The 21,475-nt window shown below is 44.6% G+C and overlaps 1 protein-coding gene across 7 annotated transcripts in view; it reads right to left on the bottom strand.

Moving 5' to 3' along the window:
- The window catches only part of FARS2 (phenylalanyl-tRNA synthetase 2, mitochondrial), a 507,148-nt gene that overhangs the window by 111,766 nt on the left and 373,907 nt on the right, over nucleotides 1–21,475 (bottom strand). The window contains exon 8 of one of the 7 annotated variants that reach the window (XM_075585790.1): nucleotides 3,764–3,823. The exons of the other annotated variants lie outside the window; for them this stretch is intronic. Within the exon in view, the coding sequence (XP_075441905.1) occupies nucleotides 3,787–3,823 (37 nt within the window). The 3' untranslated portion in view covers nucleotides 3,764–3,786. The remainder of the gene's footprint in view (nucleotides 1–3,763; nucleotides 3,824–21,475) is intronic. 7 annotated transcript variants of the gene reach the window in all.

The following is a 21,475-nucleotide window of genomic DNA, read 5'->3' as shown; positions in this document are numbered from 1 at the left end:
CAGACCTGTTGGTGGCCCTGTCCAGAATCAAACGCAAGCAATGTGCTACTCACGTTTCTTACATTTGATGCTGATCACTCACAATGAGGTGTTAATGCCACCATAGACATAGCAGGTCTAATAAAGGCAAAGCCTGAGAAAATGGCAATGTTGTAACAAGTAACTCTAAACACTGATGTATACAATAAAGTGCCTTTACATAGTTTCCCTGAAGAGATACAACATTCCTTTTAAGCTTTTATCGTTACTTTAATGGGGAAAAAAAAAGCCTGATACAAACTGCCCTGTATTTACAAAGACTAAGACATAATTAGTGTATACATATAGAGATTTATGCAATGAAAAGAACAGCCAACTGCAAATGATTAATCTTTTTTTCTGTATGGTTTCTGGGCATAATTAATTCTACACTTGCATTTTTTGTGGAGTCTTTAATTCATTTGTACAGGTAGTTTAACAATGTAGAAAGTATATAAGCACAGACACGAAAGAAAGTGATAAAACATAGGATCTGTTGTTGAAAGAGATTCTACCCTAACAATAATGTGGATAATAAAGGTAAACTATTTGTTTTAGATACCGTGACACAAATCTATTTTCCAATGCATGAATTTTAAATGTCCCCTACACCTGATCTTTATATATGAAGAAAAATAAACGAGGTATCACCCATCAGAGGCAGTCATGCATAATGTTTTACCCTATACGTGGTATGTTTATTTGTTAACACATTCTTGATGGAGGATTATTAGTTTATGTCAAGATAATTGAAATACATGCAATTAATTTGTGATCCTTGATGATCATTGTTTGTAATGGAAAATGATGCCTGCCAAGGAGATATAATATTTTGCGCAAATAAAAACAAGTGAAAGTTAACACTGACAACCCAGGACACAATCATAAGGTAAAGATCTCACTAATAGTCTCCTACGCTGTACTAAAATGTACTGTCAATACAGTACATCGCTCCAGATCTCAGGGACCATTACAGAAACCTTATGTTATTTCTATTTTCTCATACTGCCTTTATGATACATCCACTAGGGGCATAAAGTCATGCAAATGTGACATGTCAGTACTCGCATGGGTATCACAATACAACATATCAAAGATAGTGCTTCCACAGCCGAAAACAGTGTACTGTATAATGAAAGTGACCCAGGACACTGTACATCAGTATGAATCTGTATTACTGGTACATGGCACAGGACCATCCACTATAGCTCTACAACAGTCTATTTGTTCAGATTTGTACTCCTTTATTAGACATCTCACTTATCTATGTACTCAATAAATGTGATATATATACACACACACACACACACACACACACACACATATATAATCAAAAAATAAATAGATGATACCGTTCTGTGGCTAACGAAATGCTTTTATTTGTGCGAGCTTTCGAGATACACTGATCTCTTCTTCCGGCGATGTTACAATGAATGAAGCAAGCAAAAGGTATACTTAAAAACAGTGTCTCTTGGAATGTTATCTGTGCTAGTCCTTCCCCTGGTGTGAATGTGTTTAATGGCTAGAGGTGTCAAAAGGTTCCTGAAAGCAAGTGATGTAAGAGTGTGTGTGTGTATCTGTGTGAATATAAATGAATGGAGGGCCCACAGTATATACAGTGCTTCACAAAAGGTGAGTGGGAGTGGATATAAATGGTGTGGGTGGGTGTGGAAATGTGAGAGTTTGTAGCACAACTAAAAGTGTGTGTGGATACTAAGTGATCCCTATTGGTGTATAGGGATGGAAAAACAAGGAGCATTAGTATGTGTGAGAGACAGCTTTGTGTGCATACATATAGCACAGTATGTACAGACATGGCCTTTAGCGCTCATGGGACGAGAGTTCACTAGTGTCAGTAATGACTCATAAAATTTCGATCTCTGTTTAGGCCACTGCTAAGTGTCCCGAACAGTTGCATAAATTTGTATTCATGCAACCGTCTCTCTTTCGGGGTTTTAAGATTACCTTTGAGTATGGCAACCCTCAGATCGTTCATCTTATGGCCAGAGTCAGAGAAATGTTCGCCAACAGGACTGTCTCTTGTACCGCGTGTGATGCTGTGGCGATGCAGGTTCATTCTCTTGTTTAGCCCCTGCCCTGTCTCACCTATGTAGTAGCAGCCCCCTGGGCATTTCATGCACATTTCAACACAGCTGTCTCTCACACATACTAATACTCCTTGTTTTTCCATCCCTATACACCAATAGGGATCACTTAGTATCCACACACACTTTTAGTTGTGCTACAAACTCTCACATTTCCACACCCACCCACACCATTAATATCCACTCCCACTCCACACACACCTTGTGTAAAGCACTGTATATACTGTGGGCTCTCCATTCAATTTTATTCACACTGATACACATACACACTCTTTCTTCACTTGCTTTCACAGTAACCTTTTGACACCTCTAGCCATAAAACACATCCACACCGGGGGAAGGAACAGCACAGATAACATTCCAAGAGACACTGTTTTTAAGTATACCTTTTGCTTCATTCATTGTAACATCGCCGGAAGAAGAGATCAGTGTATCTCGAAAGCTCGCACAAATAAAAGCATTTCGTTAGCCACAGAACGGTATCATCTATTTATTTTTTGATTATTGAAGCTCGGCTAACACGGTACTGATACCTCTACATGTGTATATATATATATATATATATATATATATATATATATATATATATATATATATATATACACACACACACACACACACACACACACATATAAATATATATATATATATATATACACACACACACACACACACACACACACACACACACACACACACAAACAAACACATATGTCTCTGTTAAAAAGTACTGCAAAGTGTTTCTGGATGCCGTTTGTAAAAAAAACTTGTAAATTGAGCGTCTTATATGTCATGCACATTTTTAAGGCACTTATTCTATAGAGTGTGATAGCGCTGATTCAGTACTATCACGCAGAAAGCACCATTGACTTTAATGGGGCTGTATGGCATTATAGCACTATACAGAATAAGAGCCTCAGACTTACAGTAACATCATATTTTGATGCAAAGGAAAGAAAGAAAAAGACTGACATCTCTCATACAGTAGGTAAACAAAGGAATGAACATCAGATAAACTTTATTAGTTCCCCAAGAACAAGTCAGGGGACAAACATGGGTATGGAAGCGGAGCATCCGATTGGTCACTAGTTAAAAAAAAGGCTTTGTAAAGAAAAATTTATGTAACAAAAAGACAAAAATAAAAACAATGTGCAGATCAAGATATTTAGCCGATATGGTGACATCACTGCTCTTGATCTGCACATTGTTTTTTTTTTTGTTACATAAAGTTTTTCTTTACAAAGCCTTTTTTTAACTAGTGACCAATCGGATGCTCCGCTTACATACCCATGTTTGTCCAATGACTTGTTCTTGGGGAACTAATAAAGTTTATCTGATGTTCATTCTCTTGGCCCTATCAGGACCGGGTTACGAAGGGGGAGCGCTCCGATTGGTTAATGAGCGGTGACGTCACGGCTTTGGCGCGAACGGCGCTTGTATTTATATCTGTGTGTCTGTTTAGCTTAGAATACACCTTGATAAAGGGCGCACGGCCCGGAACGCGTAGGTGGGCGTTTTCTGTGTTATCCAGGGGTTATGTTTCATCCCCTTATTTAATAAAGGAACCTTTTTTGCCATCATGAGCCTCCTCCACTATTTTTAGGCAGCGCACTGCCTTTGTTTACCTACTTTCTACTTACCTTGCCTGGTGGATTGCACGCTGTTAAGGATGCCCGATGGGACTGCTCCTCTGAAGAAATCTGGAAGTTAAAAGTGAGTTTTCCTTGCATATTATTACTCTCTATATTATTATGGATGGGACAATCTATGTACTGTTTATTGTGCTTGTCAGCACTAGGTACTAGTCCCTTAGCCCTATTAGGGTGTTTTATTGCTGCTCACTATAACATTGGAGTGATCCTAACGGAAGAATTTATCATTTATTATTGGGATTTGAATTTTTTGATGCACCGGTTACCCACATCTTATACATCTCTCATACATTCTGGTGTAACATTTTCATATAAGTTTTGTATTATTAGGTCAAACAAATATGTTCCAAATAAAGAACGGCATCACAATATGACCTGTGCAAATATACAATATTTGGATGCATTTTACGTAATTGCTTTGGGAAAATTAATATTACCATACAGTACGTAGTATGGTAGCCTATGGAAAACAAACATATAATTGTTTATTTTTATTACACAGTACTTAGAGCTGTGCAATTAAAATATCCTAGGCACAATGCTATTCCACTTTCAAAAAGGAATATTTTACAGATGAAATATGAGAAAATGATTTCCTTCACAATTTACGTCACGTGATTGGCTGATTTGCATACATTGCTTTGTGTTATATAAACCATAAAGGTGATCAAGTTAATATTGAAAAAAATTTCAACAGCACAACTGTACCTGCAAAGTAGTGTACAATAAAGGGCAATAACAATGCAGTATTCTATAAAGGCATAAACCACTGGAATGAGAGAATCAGAACAGATTTAACTAAATCATAAAAATAAAGTCAATGGAGCTGCAATGAAGTTAGCAGCAGACTGATGTAATAATACTGAGAAGAGAGCAACTGACAGTAGAAACAGCTGTAATATTGGCATTCTGTAGGTCAGACTTGTTTATCTATACATCTAAAAACAGGGTGCAATTTGGTGCACTATAAAGATGGAAATTGTCTGAAAATAAATCTGGATGTTTTAAAACACATCAGCATGTTTCTAGCATTGTGTAAAATTAATATATACTTGTATTTGACAGGTAAGATAACTAGCTTAGAGTATTATATTAGTATATATTCAGTATTGGGTGATACCCAATTGGCAGCCTGAGGAAGACAAAGAGCTCTCGAAAGCTTGTCCTAAAATATCAATAGTTAGTCCAAATAAAAAAAGTTATCACCCAATACTGAAGTACTCATTTACTCTGCACTTTCGAAGCTGGACTAACATGACTATTTCTATTTAATTCAGTTATATTACTATTATTTTATTACAAATGTTGTAAGGGCCTTTAATTCAACACAATGGAAAGTATGCTTTAATACAGGGATGCACAAACTTTTCTATTCGTGCCCCCCTGTCTGCTCTCCCATTCTGCTCGCGCCCACCCCTCCTTACCAGCTCTGTGGCTTTGGCGGCATCATATGACATCACGGCGTCAAGTGACGTTGCAATGCCATTTGACCCCGCGGCATCATTTGATGGTGTTGTCATGACGATGCGCCGCCAAAGAGCCGACTGAGAGCAGGTAAGATAAGTTACAGAGGCCTCACACCTCCCCGGGCATTTAATTTAAATGCCTTCGGGAAGAGTGCGGGGCCTATGTAACTGCCGCACCCCCCCTAGAATGTCTTGTGCTCCCCCTGGGGAGCGCGTCCCCCTGCTTTAATGCACTGTTGGAGCATATTGTATAAATGCAGATACAACAGATTCTAAGGTGGTAATTCTATATACAGTAGTCTGCAGCAGCTGTTTGGTCCATTTGTAGCCCAAAACCTGCATTAAGTTTATTGGGAATTTGGGGCAGAAAAAGTCTGAATATATAGAATAAGAACCCAACTGTGTGTTGGGTAAGTCCTTGCCAGAATTCCTTATGGATTCCTCCAGATCAAAAACTCTTGTACGTGGAGCATAATTGTAGCAAAACATCTTGATACGTGTACACAAAGAGACGAAAAATAAAAACCATCTAAAATTACTATGACAAATAGACAATGTTAATTAATCTTCAAGAGTTTGATCATATAAATGAAACGGTTTAATCATGACATGGAAAGGTGAACAGATCTGTAATTGCTGCACCTTTTCCAATTGGATCAAATTCCTAATTTATTTTGTACTTCGCTTATCCATGTACATTTGTTAAGCATTTTTATACTGCCATTTTAAAACTCTTGCATTAATTATGTGTAGATTTTCTTTTTCAGCATCTAATGTGTTGGTACATTGTTTCTATTTTACCTCCTAGATGATATATGAGTAGCTAGATTACATTACATTTCCTACTGAATGTTACAATCTAAAATGGCTCTGAACACATCCATCATCTCTTACAACTACAAATACAAAATAAATGTATTTAAATATTTAAAATAAATACTGGACTTTGAAAAAAAGCCTCTTTTTTTCATTTTAACTGTTAATGTTTTGGGGACCATGTTTCATTTCACATTCTTCGACCTACAACACTAATGGGGTGAAATAGTACAACAACAAAGAGACATGTAACAGGGACTTAACCCCTGTCTAAATAAGGCTTCAATATGAGCCTGTAGTGCTCTGTGGAATCCAGCAAGGAGCTGGTTAATTACAGCTAAAGACAATTAACCAGGCTCCACCTGGATAATCAGACCTGTAGAAAAGCCTTCTGTGGGAAACTGCTTAGAGAGACTCCTGAGCACAGTCACAACTGTGCTGACAGAGGAGATGATGTCTTGAGCACAAAGGCTGTGCTGATATCAAGACACCCGGACACCAGACCTATTCCTGGACACAGAGGACCCAGGAACCTGCAGGAGGCTGGCACCTCAACAGACATCAACCAGATTCAGAGACTGCCACAAAGAGCCCTGCTTACAGGTACCTCTTTAGAGTTTGGGGTGATAGGTTCATAAGGGGATTTTCTGCCCGGCCCTACAGATAGGGACTGGGGAAGTGAGTTAGCCCGTATACAGGGATAGCCTGTTTATTTGTTTATTTTTGTATACTCTGCATTGTATAAAGTGACAGGCTGGATAAAGCCATGTTTTAATTTCCCCCAAACTGTCTCCCTGGTTGTACCTCTGCACATGTCTCTTACAAGGCATAAGAATTAAATCTATAGAAATGTTTATTTTTTTATCAATCGAGCCCTGTAGGAGGACATGTGCAGAGGTACACAACGGAGACTATTTTAAGGTGAAATTATAACAAGGCTTTATTGTGCCTGTCGCTTTAAACACAGCAAAAAAAACAACATAAGAGAAATAGTGAGCCAAACAAAAACCTGCTCCACTTTGGCATATATGTGTCCTTATATTCCAGTCCTTTTTAACTGTGTGGCTACCCAAGCTATTCATCAGCCCAAGTCATATATATATATATATATATATATATATATATATATATATATATATATATATATATATATATATATATTGACAACAGTCATTTGAAAATAAAGTCTTATCTGTTTGCTGGGTTGCTGCCTTTTCTCCGGCTAGCCAGCATCCAGGTTTAGAAGTCTTATTTGTCAGCTCCAGACATCTGTGTTCTCTCCGTCAGTCTCACCTGGGAGACTCAGGAACCTCTGCTCTGTCTCCTAGTTCAGCTCACATTTGAGCTAAGGAGTTTCTCTTCCTGTCTCAGAGGCAGGCTTTTTCTAACACCTCTAATCAGCCAGGTGCTGGTCAATTAACCAGCACACTGCTGGATTAGAGGCAAGTTTTCTGAACAGGGTAAGTCCCCTGTTACAGGTCCCAAATTAGCACAAATTAAAAGTGCATTAAAAAGATTTGTGTGGCAGCAGCAGCAGCAAAAAAATATATGGACAGTTACTTGGAGCAAACTAAACACATGAAATTACAGTACCAATGTAATTGGCTTCTTTATGTGCCCATCAGTATGACATGGAAAGGATTGACCTCCCACGTTTAGTAATAGGTCTCTGTAGAGGAGACTATGAGATTTTTAGAATGGCGGCGGGGCTATTACCAGCCTACAGCATCACCCTCCACCCATCACTATGGGTTTCTGCTAGCTAGATTTAGGCATATAACTCATCTGTATAGCTCATTTGCAGAGTACAGGGTATCCTGGACCAGCATATTGATAGAAGAGCATTAAGTCATACTTGATTGGTACACCTGTCCTTGCACTTGTTCTGCCAAAAAAAAACTTTGAAGACCCAGTGGTACCACGGAGATAATATGGACTATGGAGTTTGCAGTTAATGTTTTATTATGGTATGTTCCACATATGTTAATTACCAGACTGGGAGTGTGCTGTCTCTATCTGTGTTTTTGCTCCTGCTGTTGCTTAGTAATGTTTGCTTCAGTTACTCCTCTTCTCTGTCATTGTGTATCTCTGTATCAGAGCCGTCTTTCTGCCTGTTGACACTCTTCCTCCTATCCTGGGGGTTTCTTTGTGTTTCTTTCTGCTTCTGGGGAGTGCTTCCTGTTTCTCCCTCATGGTCAGTACTGCAAGCTAAGTACTCTCTGCTTTGGCAGTCTGTGGCTTTATCTCCCCTGCTCTCCTAGGGATAGCAATGTTTTGTTACCATATGTTTGCATTCTGGAACGTTTTCACTTCATTTCTTTTTGTTCCTGTAAATAAAGTTAATCATAGATTCAAAGAAGTCTCCGTCTTTGTATGGGACTAGTTGCCTGCATGTCAAAGCTTACTACTCCAAAGAAAGAATAGGACAGAATACACTACAAAGATTAGGGGCCATATTTACAAAGCAGGTCTTTTCCATTAGACCCAATCCAGCACTGGAAGACAACTTATTGCCCATTCACTTTAGTCTGGAGTACTGAGGAAAGACATCATAGAATTGTGCAAAATCTTAAGTGACTTCCAGAGAATAAATAGGGATTTATTATGCACAAACTCCTGTAACACCACCCCCCCCCCCTCACCCAATCTCAGATAGGGTCTATTGTGGGAAAGACTACACTGGTTGCTCAAGATGGTATGGTGCATACCTGCTGATAAACAGTAGCCCTGAGTCTCCCGCATGGTGTTATAGGGGAGGTCAGGACAGGCTTCTTGGGTATTACCCGAATCGTACTCACGATGACAGCGCCTCAATCTCTAGCAGCCCCCAGAGATGTGGGGAGAAATCTCTGCAGGATAACTTATCTCTTCTTCTTCCTGATAGATTTCAGTCTCAGGCAAGAAGTATGTGAAAACAGAGGTTCTTTATTCTTATTACTCTCACAGCAATCAAAGACAGTGTACAGTACAGCTTACACCGGAATCAATTCTCAGCAACAGGTTTTCACCCTCAAGATGTCCCTGGACATTCACTCCCAGCCACTGGCCACCAGGAACAGTCCTTGCTCTTCCCTTACCTTCTGGTAGGGTAAGGGGAATAGTCTTCCACCACTCCCCGCAGGGAGGGCCTCAGTAAGCAGAGCCCTGCACTACTGGGTAGGATAGACTTGTAGACCAAAACCAGCCAGGGCCACACTCCCATAATACACAAGACCAAGTGACACACATTTAAATGATCATCTACAGTACCATAAGTAAAAAATAAATAAAAGGATGTCGTTTCTCTAGTCACCACTGATGGTTCTGACAGTCAATTGCTTAAATAGCTTTAAAGAAGGTCTAGAAAAGAAGCCTATAAATGGATACTAGCAGCATGGACAAATCTGGAGGCAGAGATTGAGTGATAATAAACACCAGCGCTGTGCAAACTTTTTCAGCTGCGGCCCCCTTCCTGGGAGCCGCAGCATTCGCGCCTCGCCTCCCCCGAAGGCGCGGCTTCAAATGACGTTGCGGGTCACGTCACATGACCCCACTGCACCATTTGACGCGCTTTGCCATGGCGACGCGTGACGTCACATGACCCCTGTGGCGTCATTTGACACCACGTTGCCATGGCGACGCGTCGCTGAAGATCCGGCTGCCAGTAGGTAAGTGAGGTTACAGAGGCCTCACGACTCCCCCGGCATTAAATTAAATGCCTGGGGGAAGAGCGTGGGGCCTCTGTAACAGCCCGTGCCCCCCCTGCAAATTCTCCCGCCCCCCCTGGAGGGCACGCCCCCCAGTTTGTGCACCGCTGCTATACAGTATGTTAGAGCTCTTCCCCTGCAGTAGTTCTCCAAAGGGGCAACTTCAGAAAATATATAGGCGTAGAAGTGTCACAAATTGTAGTGTAATTTTAGATACATTTAAAGACGTCAAACATTATAATATTTAAATATTTTGCAAGTATTTAAAACATATGCACTATATATATATATACATTTACATTACTTTAACATACAAGTGAGTTTCAGTGTCAAAAATATATTTAGCTGCCTAAACAACTAATTTGAAAGGAGTAGAAGAGAGTCCAAAGGCCACATCCAGGCGCACTATGGGCAGCCAGTTGAAGAACCTGCTCTATGCCGAGTTCACTAAGAAGCTTCCAGTATTTGCCACTGTGAACCATCTGATCTGACCCAGTATAAGCAGTTCTTATGCACCCGATTTATAGTAAAAATACAAAAGTACAGTACAAAAATGAGGTAGCTTTTCCTAAAAATTGTATTTTTGCACAATAGCTCTTACCCGAGAGAAAGGGTCTTACTCATTAATGTAAAATGCTACGAACTAACAAAAATAGTAGAGCTGTCACAGGATCGGCAACTACTTCATAACAAGTTTGGAAGCAGACTTCCATAAAGCATATCAATGCCTACAAATACACTTGTTATTACCTACATCTAAACAGTGGTAGGTGGCATATATATATATATATATATATATATATATATATATATATATATATATATATATATATATATATATATATATATATATATATATACAAATACAACTGTATGCTCAATCTGCATGTCTTAGGCAGGTCTGCAACCCCGCCTTTCCCCATTATCACCCAGCATACAGCACTTCCACTGCAGCAAGGGATTCTGGGAAATGACATGCAAATGAGCACACAGTGTCACTTTTTGCCTCGATAACCATTTTTAACATGGTTCCCTATAGGCTTACGCTTGCTGCATGGTCACAGCTTTGAGCACAGCCAGGGTTAAGGTGCAGAGTGCTCAAAGCTGTGACCATGCAGCAAGCTTAAGCCTATAGGGTACCATGTTAAAAATGGTTATCGAGGCAAAAAGTGACACTGTGTGCTCATTTGCATGTCATTTCCCAGAATCCCTTGCTGCAGTGGAAGTGCTGTATGCTGGGTGATAATGGGGAAAGGCGGGGTTGCAGACCTGCCTAAGACATGCAGATGAGCATACAGTTGTATTTACATATTTGCTTTCCTGTGGAGGGTTTTTGTCACTTTTTTTACTCACCATAACTTAACTCAGTATTATATATATATATATATATATATACAGTGTTCAACAATCCTATACATTTACACGCCCGGGGCGGGTTGATTTAACCCCCGGGCGAGTAAATATTGGCCCAAGCAGAACACGTATTTGTTTTTTTAAATTTCCCCCCGCTCGCGCTGAAATTTTCCCTGCTCGCGCTGAAAAAATAAATAAAAAAATCCCTACCTGACAGCTGATTGGCGCGCGCTCCCAGGCTTTGCGGGCGCGCGGCCAGGCTCTATATGAGCCTGCCCCCAACGAGCGGCCATTCTTTCTGGCCGGAGATCTGTTGGAGAGTAAGTACTCTCCAATCCTCAATCTTGCGGCCCCTCTGCTCCTTCCCTGCAAGCCCCCTTACTCCTTCCCTGCAAGCCCCCTTACTCCTTCCCTGCAAGCCCCCTTACTCCCCGCTTCCCGCATGGGGCAGGAGATGGTAGTGGGGGTGTCCCCCCCTTCTCTCCCTGTCCCGGCTTACCCCGGCTTCCCGTCGATCCCCGTGCGGGACTGGAGATGGTCGTGTGTGTGTATGCGTGTGTGTGTGTGTGTATGCATGTGTGTGTGTGTGTATGCATGTGTGTGTGTGTGTATATGCATGTGTGTGTGTGTGTGTGTGTATGCATGTGTGTGTGTGTATGCATGGGTGTGTGTGTGTGTGTGTGTGTGTGTGTGTGTGTGTGTGTGTGTGTGTGTGTGTGTGTGTGTGTGTGTGTATGGGTGTGTGTATGCATGGGTGTGTGTATGCATGGGTGTGTGTATGCATGGGTGTGTGTATGCATGGGTGTGTGTGGGTGGGTGTGTGTGTGTGTGTGTGTGTGTGTGTGTGTGTGTGTGTGTGTGTGTGTGTGTGTGGGTGTGTATGCATGGGTGTGTGTGTGTGTGTGTGTATGTATGGGTGTGTGTGCATGTATGCATGGGTCAGTCACCCACCCCAGTCAGTCAGTCACCCACCCACCCCAGTCCGTCAGTCACCCACCCCACCCCAGTCCGTCAGTCACCCACCCCACCCCAGTCAGTCACCCACCCCAGTCAGTTACCCACCCCACCCCAGTCAGTCAGTCCCCCACCCCAGTCAGTTACCCACCCCACCCCAGGCAGTCAGTCCCCCACCCCAGTCAGTCAGTCCCCCACCCCAGTCAGTCAGTCCCCCACCCCAGTCAGTCAGTCAGTCCCCCACCCCAGTCAGTCAGTCCCCCACCCCAGTCAGTCACCCACCCCACCCCAGTCAGTCAGTCACCCACCCCACCCCACCCCAGGCAGTCACCCACCCCAGTCAGTCACCCACCCCACCCCAGTCAGTCAACCACCCCACCCCAGTCAGTCAGTCAGTCACCCACCCCACCCCAGTCAGTCACCCACCCCACCCCAGTCAGTCACCCACCCCACCCCAGTCAGTCACCCACCCCACCCCAGTCAGTCAGTCACCCACCCCAGTCAGTCAGTCACCCACCCCACCCCAGTCAGTCAGTCAGTCACCCACCCCACCCAGTCAGTCAGTCCCCCACCCCAACCCAGTCAGTCAGTCCCCCACCCCAACCCAGTCAGTCACCCACCCCAGTCAGTCAGTCCCCCACTCCAGTCAGTCACCCACCCACCCCAGTCAGTCACCCACCCACCCCAGTCAGTCAGTCACCCACCCCAGTTAGTCAGTCACCCACCCCAGTCAGTCACCCACCCCAGTCAGTCACCCACCCCAGTCAGTCACCCACCCCACCCCAGTCAGTCAGTCACCCACCCCACCCCAGTCAGTCACCCACCCCACCCCAGTCAGTCACCCACCCCACCCCAGTCAGTCACGTCAGTCACCCAGTCAGTCACGTCAGTCACTCAGTAACCCAGTCAGTCACTCAGTAACCCAGTCAGTCACTCAGTAACCCAGTCAGTCACCCACCCAGTCACCCACCCAGTCAGTCAGTCACCTACCCACCCAGTCAGTCAGTCACCCACCCAGTCAGTCAGTCACCTACCCACCCAGTCAGTCAGTCACCCACCCAGTCAGTCACCCAGTCAGTCAGTCACCCACCCACCCAGTCAGTCAGTCAGTCACCCACCCAGTCACCCACCCAGTCAGTCAGTCAGTCACCCACCCAGTCACCCACCCAGTCAGTCAGTCAGTCACCCACCCAGTCACCCACCCAGTCAGTCAGTCAGTCAGTCACCCACCCAGTCAGTCCCCCACCCAGTCAGTCAGTCACCCACCCAGTCAGTCAGTCACCCACCCAGTCAGTCAGTCACCCACCCAGTCAGTCAGTCACCCACCCAGTCAGTCAGTCACCCACCCAGTCACCCACCCAGTCAGTCACCCACCCAGTCACCCACCCAGTCAGTCACCCACCCAGTCAGTCAGTCACCCACCCACCCCGTCAGTCAGTCAGTCACCCACCCACCCAGTCAGTCAGTCACCCACCCACCCAGTCAGTCAGTCACCCACCCCGTCAGTCAGTCACCCACCCCGTCAGTCAGTCACCCACCCCGTCAGTCAGTCACCCACCCCGTCAGTCAGTCACCCACCCCGTCAGTCAGTCACCCACCCCGTCAGTCAGTCACCCACCCCGTCAGTCAGTCACCCACCCCGTCAGTCAGTCACCCACCCCGTCAGTCAGTCACCCACCCCGTCAGTCAGTCACCCACCCCGTCAGTCAGTCACCCACCCCGTCAGTCAGTCACCCACCCCGTCAGTCAGTCACCCACCCCGTCAGTCAGTCACCCACCCCGTCAGTCAGTCACACACTCTCTCTCTCTCCCACACTCTCTCTCTCTCCCACACTCTCTCTCTCTCCCACACTCTCTCTCTCTCTCCCACACTCTCTCTCTCTCCCACACTCTCTCTCTCTCCCACACTCTCTCTCTCCCACACTCTCTCTCTCTCCCACACTCTCTCTCTCTCCCACACTCTCTCTCTCTCCCACACACTCTCTCTCTCCCACACTCTCTCTCTCTCTCCCACACTCTCTCTCTCTCTCCCACACTCTCTCTCTCTCTCCCACACTCTCTCTCTCTCCCACACTCTCTCTCTCTCCCACACTCTCTCTCTCCCCCACTCTCTCTCTCTCTCCCCCACACTCTCTCTCTCTCCCCCACACTCTCTCTCTCTCTCCCCCACACTCTCTCTCTCTCTCCCCCACACTCTCTCTCTCTCTCTCCCCCACACTCTCTATCTCCCCCACACTCTCTCTCTCCCCCACACTCTCTCTCTCCCCCACACTCTCTCTCTCCCCCACACTCTCTCTCTCCCCCACACTCTCTCTCTCCCCCACACTCTCTCTCTCTCCCACACTCTCTTTCCCACACTCTCTCTCACACACTCTCTCTCACACACTCTCTCTCTCACACTCTCAATCTGGATATCTTATTTACCCTATATATCTTAACTGCCCTATACTACACCAAAATAACTTATACTGCTTTCTTCCAGATCTGACTCAAGCTTCACATGGAAGACATCAGCATCCCCCCTAACCCAGAAGACAGGTAAGGAACACATCCCCTCCAATGTATAACATTGCAGGAATGAGGGTACGTGGACTTTGAGGGACTGCGGATCAGGTAAGATCCCAGGCGGGATTGCTGCTTTAGATATTGTGAAGCGGGGACGTCCAGACACTGGTTAAGGGGTTCAGGAAACTAGTCATTCACACCTGGCTTTTATTTCTAGATCCGACATTTACACACACACACACACACATAACAAGGACTAATTGTAGTATAATGTAATACAATAAATATATTTATGTCAAAAACGAATGTTCTGACTAGGAATTTATTTAATGTATTTTATTAATATATTTTATTTTAAAGCGGGGTTGGGGGCGGGACTAGGGGCGGGGTTGGGGGCGGGACTAGGGGCGAGTAGATTTTTTGGTTGGGCGAGTAGATTTTTGGGTGATTTGTCAAACACTGTATATATATATATATATTTAGCTTCTCTGCATACCCAGTTAATCAACCCCACACTGATGAGACCCATTAAGGTCGAAACAGCTGTCTGTGGGTGGGTTTTCTGGGTATGCACCTTAACCCTGGCTGTGCTCGAAGCTGTGACCATGCAGCAAGCTTAAGCCTATAGGGAACCATGTTAAAAATGGTTTTTGAAGCAAAAAGTGGCACTGTGTGCTCATTTGCATGTCATTTCCCAGAATCCCTTGCTGCAGTGGAAGTGCTGTGTGCTGGGTGATAATGGGGAAAGGCGGGGTTGCAGACCTGCCTAAGACATGCAGATGAGAGAGCCACCTAGTTCCACGTCTCTGAAAGTGGCAAAAGTTAAACAGAGAGTTTAGTGCTGTGGGCAAAATAATCACGTAAATGATTAATCTAATGAAAAAATGAACATAGGAAATCTAACGGTTAGTTGACCCAAAGAGGTAAAAGCTTCACAGTTGAAAGCTGAGAAAAACAAAGTCATTAATTATACAGGTCTCTCTGCACTGACAGCTGTTATCAAAGCATTCTCTGCTTTTCTATGACAAAACTACTACAGGTAGTCTGCCTAGTCAGCAGTAAAACAAATCTACTGGCAAAATTACATTTTCTAAGCACAAGGTGCTGGCGAAAGTAGTTACATTAGTTAGGTGACTGCAAGGCCATGGAGGGAGAGCGGAACCTCCTCTGCAGACAGTGCCTCTAGGGGGGAGGAGTTCTAGAGGCACTGTCTGCAGAGGAGGATCCCAGTTGTTTGAACGGCACTCAGGCAGTGACGTCAGCGGGACCAGCGCCGAAACACACCAGGGAGGGCGAAGAGAGTCCTGGGCACCGAGTTGCTGCTGAGAGGAGCCACACAGCTGTACTTGATTTGTAACAAGCAAAAGGGACACCTTAGCAAGCTGCGGACGGCATCCTAGTATTGCACGAGTTACTGCATCCATATGTGAGTTTACATTTGGCTGTTTTTATATATTTGAATAAATTGTTTTGCACTTTCCACACTATCGTGCTGAATTCTCTCCTTATCATGCCATCCGAATATTAATCTGGGAGAGGCTAAAGAAGAGGAGGAGTGAGAAGATTCGCGTGGGATTCGTGATCACAGCAAGGAAGAGGTTAAAGCACAGATCCTCTCAACTGAAAGTTACAAGATTTATCTTGTAAGTAGTTACACTGTGGTCGTACTGTCCTGTATGCACCTGTCCAGATATACTGCGCAATTTGTGTTTTTTCTTTAACCCTTTATTAGGGGGGACTAACGAATCCAACTGCAATCGTCATTTTGGTTGGGAACATCATTTGGACATTTAAAGGACTGCATTGTATGGACACTTTCTACTGTATTAAGCGCCAGGTATCCCATATGGTTTTTGTATGAGTTTTGTGTGTAGGTTGAGGAGATAACCTGCACTGTGGGACAACTTAGGCTGCTTTATTTGTTTATTTTTTAGTCATCACGTTCACTTGATATTGTATGTGCACTTTTTTTTATTAAGACGCAATTAAGTATGCACACCATTTAATTTAAGGCACATTTTTTAGTATTAGCTCATTATAGGTTAAGCGCTGTAGTTTTGGTGTATTAGTTGGTTATTTACATTATTAATGATTACCTTCATCGCCTACCTTTATAACTCCCAATAACACATCATTTTGACCGTTAACCTACACTGTAGTTACCATCATAAAAAGGCTGGGCTATTTTAAACTTTAGTGATACAGCTCAACCCCGTTATAGCGCAACAACACAAATCCACTTATAACGCGGTCTGGGCGTAGTTCCCGTTTTCAACGTTAAAACAAAAACGGCTCTGCAATGCACTGCTGCACCCTCGGGCAGAGAAGGGGTTAGCAGCCAAGTATACAGAGGAGATCCAAACACAGTAGAGAGATGCAGAGCACAGCTGGAGACAGTCAAAAACCAGGCACAAGATGAATGAATAAAAATCCAATTTATTGCAAGCTCAAGCAGTATGGTGAAGGTAGATGAAATGCACCTACGCGTTTCGTGCCTGGGCACTTTATCAAGGTGTACCTTACACCTTGATAAAGTGCCCAGGCACAAAACGCGTGAGCTTGCAGCTCTCCAGCTGTGCTCTGCATCTCTCTACAGTGTTTGGATCTCCTCTTCTACAGACTGCATGCCATGGATGTCCTGGACTTACGCAACAAACTGACAGGTAACAGATTCAACTGTCAGTATTACCTTGTCATGTTATGAACTTTATTCTGTTACACTGGATTGGGAATTTATTGCTGTGTTGTTCTCTGTGGGTGGTCAAGTGGACACCACTAGACACAAACCCTTCCTTGTGTTATACTATATATGCTACATATTGGAAATCCATCCATCAAAAATCCAGGAATTTGAGAGAAAAAATAAAATTTAAATGACACAAAGAAAAGATTTTTTTCTCTTTAATAGAGCCTCATATGATTTTTTGAGCACCATCCTTCACACTATATCTAAGTATACAGAGGAGTTTGCACAGCATACCAGCCCCCCCCCCCCTCCATCCACCACCGCTGTGCAATGCACTTCTGGACCCTCGTGCAGAGAAAAGGGTTAGCAGCCAAGTATACAGAGGAGTTTGCACAGCATACACCCCCAACTGCTCTGTAATGCACTGCTGGACCCTCGGGCAGAGAAGGGGTTAGCAGCCAAGTATACATTGGAGTTTACACAGCATACCACACACCCCCTCCCCTCACCCCCACCACTCTGCAATGCACTGCTGGACACTCAGGCAGAGAAGGGGTTAGCAGTCAAGTATACAGAGGAGTTTGCACAACATACCACCCCCACGATGGCAGGCTGGATCCCCTACACCCTGCTATGGGTAAGTCCTGATCGCAGCGGCCATTTTTGGTTTTTCTTCGTGATCCCGTTTATTATGCGGTCTCATTCTCTGGACCCCGAGTACCTCGTTATAATGGGGTTCAGCTGTATAAGGAACTTGGTTGCTTTATTTCTATGTGGCATACAGTATATTGACAAAAACATAAGTGCTTTAACATTTTATCCTTGAAAGCTTGTGTTTTTTGTTTTCTAAATATATTTGTTTTACAATTAGCAGGATAAGGGTCTCATGGAATTAGGGAGTTTAGGTTATAACAGCTCTCTCGATAATATAACTAATTAAACTCAGCTACATCTGCCTGTATTAGGAACCTTCAATGTTATGTCTAGCCTTGGTCCCCCTCTGGGCTCCCCTTATGGCCCCTTACCTCTCACAGATCTGCAGAGGGCACCCGGTGAGCGCTGTTAGACAAGGGTGGCATGCGGGTGATTAGCAGCGCGGTGGCATGCGGGTGATTAGCAGCGCTGCGGCGGGTGCGCGCAGTGAGGGGAGAGAGCTCTGGTGTCAGGGAGCTCTGCGGCGGCCGCTCAGGCAGGGCGTCTCAATTTTGTGTGATTCGCGCATTCACATAGGAGCCTAGTTGTGGTGGCCATTAACAATACAGGGCTCCGCGGGGACAACAAGCCAAACAATGCACAGGGGCAGCTAGTCAGGTGCTGGTACAGAGCCAATAGGGCTGCAGCTATCCCCTGCTCCTAAAAAGGATACATTTGGCACGCTGCAAGTTACGCCAGTCAGAGCTGGGACAAGGGGAGGGTAGGGTGTGTGTGCAGGGTGTCTGTGGTCCTTGCACTAGGCCAGAGACCCACATAGGCCACAGCTAGTACTCCCCTGTAAAGCTTGTGGCTGCTACAGGGACAGGCCCTTAGAGAGGGACTCTGTCCCTTTATCTCATTAGTGTCAGGGACACAGCAAAGGATGCCGCGCAGCAGATGCGGCCTGTGGTCTGGGACCAGACCAGCAACGCATACAGAGACTTAAGGTGGGACCATACAGCTGGATACCACACCACGTGGAAGTGGACTCATCGCTGACGACGACGTGGGACCGGGACTGACTCCTGTTTTCAGTCGGAGCTACCGGGTGTTGGAGCACCCAGCAGTTATCTCTACATCTCCAAGTGCACCAACAATAACACTTTAGTTGTAGGCAGCGCTGTCACACATACAGTATTGGGTTGGTTGACTTCTGTGGACGCCGGGTGGTTAGGTGCCCACGGGCACCTCAGTTCTTTGGGGCTATCCCATCAGGGTGTGGATGCTAGGTTGGAGGGCACTGTGGAGTTATGGAGTTATGGCCGTGCGTGGCCTATTTGGGATGGGTGTTGCCTTATTTTTTCTATCATCATTTGCATGCTGTAAACTGTTATCTATACTCGTGTGTTTACTTCTTGTATTGGGTCCTGTGATGGGGTTATCCAACATAGTTAGGATCCCGCACATGTGGAGGCGCTGTCACCAGACGGATCAGGTCCACCCCAGGCTCCCAGCAGCGGAGGTTCAGGCCTCCTGTGAGCCACAGGTAAAGAACCACATACTCAGTAGCCACCACATCCCCCATAGGGTGTGGGAAACTGCGCAACATTTAGAGGCTCTGCTAAGATAGCAGACCTGGGGTGCCCGACTCAGCAGTCAAATTAAAGTAAATACAATTCTCCATCATGTTTGTGCTCTCAAAACAGGAGGTCCATGCATGGGCCTTGAAAGTCCGAGAACCACCCAGCCACGTGGTGGCAGAAGGAAATGTTCCCGCCCTCACGGGAGGTCTGGGATCAAGTAAGACTAATCCCTGGCCTAGCCAACGCATGGGTTAGAGACCGAGAATATGACTCCACCTACTATTGGAGTACTATACTTCTGACCACGGGCCAAGAAATATGCATGGCAGATGTCCCTCAGACCTTACACCTACACAGGGCTGCCAACAGGGTGGCTTGGCCAGGGTTGGCGTCCTGGGTCCGGTGAGTCGGCCGCCATTGCAAGTGGGGCCTGACATCTGGCCAGGCCCGTCTGCCGGTCCTCTCGTGGCCGGGCACCGGCTCTCCATTAGCAGCAGCCTGCATGACTCTATCCCTCTGTCCCACGCCGACGGGCCTCTCTGACGTCAGAGCACTGGAAGCGCTCTGAAGTCAGTGCTCTCTGCTGCCGACACGTGAAGGCATGAGAGGGAGGCCCGTCGGAAGCTCGGTGTGGGACAGACAGATAGAGGCATGCTGCTGCTGCTGAGGGGAGAGTCGGGGTCCGGCCCCGAGATCACCGGCAGCCGGGCCTTGCCAGAGGTTGAGCCCAACTTGCAATGCCGGCCCCCCACATCCACTGGAACCGGCCTGATCAGCCACAAGGTAAGTCTTTTTTTTATATGTATTGTGGGGGTCTTTTTAATATGTATTGGGGGGAGAGGGGGGGAGGTGGGAGTCTATTTTTATATGTATTGGGGAGGTCTTTTTTTATATGTATTTGGGGTTGGGATCTTTTTATATGTATTTTGGGGATTTTTATATGTATTGGGGCTTGGGGGAATTTTTATATGTATTGGGGGTTTGGGAGTATTTTTATATGTATTGTGGGCTTGGGGGAATTTTTATATCTATTGGGGGGATTGTTTTTTTTTTTATATGGGTTGGGGTATTTTTTATATGTATTGGGGAGGGTTGTTTTTTTTATATGATGTGTGTGTGTGTGTGTGTGTGTATATATATATAAATATATATATGTATATATATATATGTGTATATATATATATATATATATATATGTGTATATATATATATATATATATATGTATGTATGTACAGTGGTTGACAAATCACCAAAAAATCTACTCGCCACCTAGTACCAAACGTGTGCTGCTTGGGCCAATATTTACTTGTCCGGGGGTTAAATCCACTCGCCCGGGGCGAGCAAATGTATAGGTTTGTCGAACACTGTGTATATATATATATATATATATATATATATATATATATATATATATATATATATATATATATATATATATATATATATATATATATATATAGAGGTATCAAAAACGAATAGACGATACTGGCTAACGAAATGCTTTTATTTGTGCAAGCTTTCAAGATACACTGATCTCTTTTTTCCGGTGGTGTTACAATGAATGAAGCCTAAACCGAGACCGAAGTTTCATGAGTCATTACTGACACAAGTGAACTCTCTTCCCGTGAGTGCTAAAGGCCATGTCTATACATACTGCGCTATATGAATGCACACACAGCTGTCTCCTGCACATACAAATACACTATGTAATTCCATCCCTATAGACCAATAGAACGGTATTGTCAATTCGTTTTTGATTTTATATATATATATATATATTTTTTTTTTTGTATGCATTTGGGGGGGGTGGGGGAGGTTGTATATATCTGGGGGTGGGGATTTTTTTGTATGTATTTGTGGCTCCTACTCTGTCACCTTTAACAATTCATCCTCTCCGCCAGCCTTCAAGTGGGCATGCCCCAAGTCTCCATCCTTGGTTCTCTCCTCTTTTCCATCCACACTGCCCCCTCCTTGGCCTCATCTCCTCCCATGGATTCAACGTCCATTTTTTTGCAGA

The sequence above is a fragment of the Ascaphus truei genome, chromosome 2, assembly GCF_040206685.1.
Source record: "Ascaphus truei isolate aAscTru1 chromosome 2, aAscTru1.hap1, whole genome shotgun sequence".
Classification (NCBI taxonomy): domain Eukaryota; kingdom Metazoa; phylum Chordata; class Amphibia; order Anura; family Ascaphidae; genus Ascaphus; species Ascaphus truei.
The sequence above is the reverse complement of the archived record's forward strand: the minus strand, read 5'-3'. Positions and strand labels throughout refer to the sequence as shown.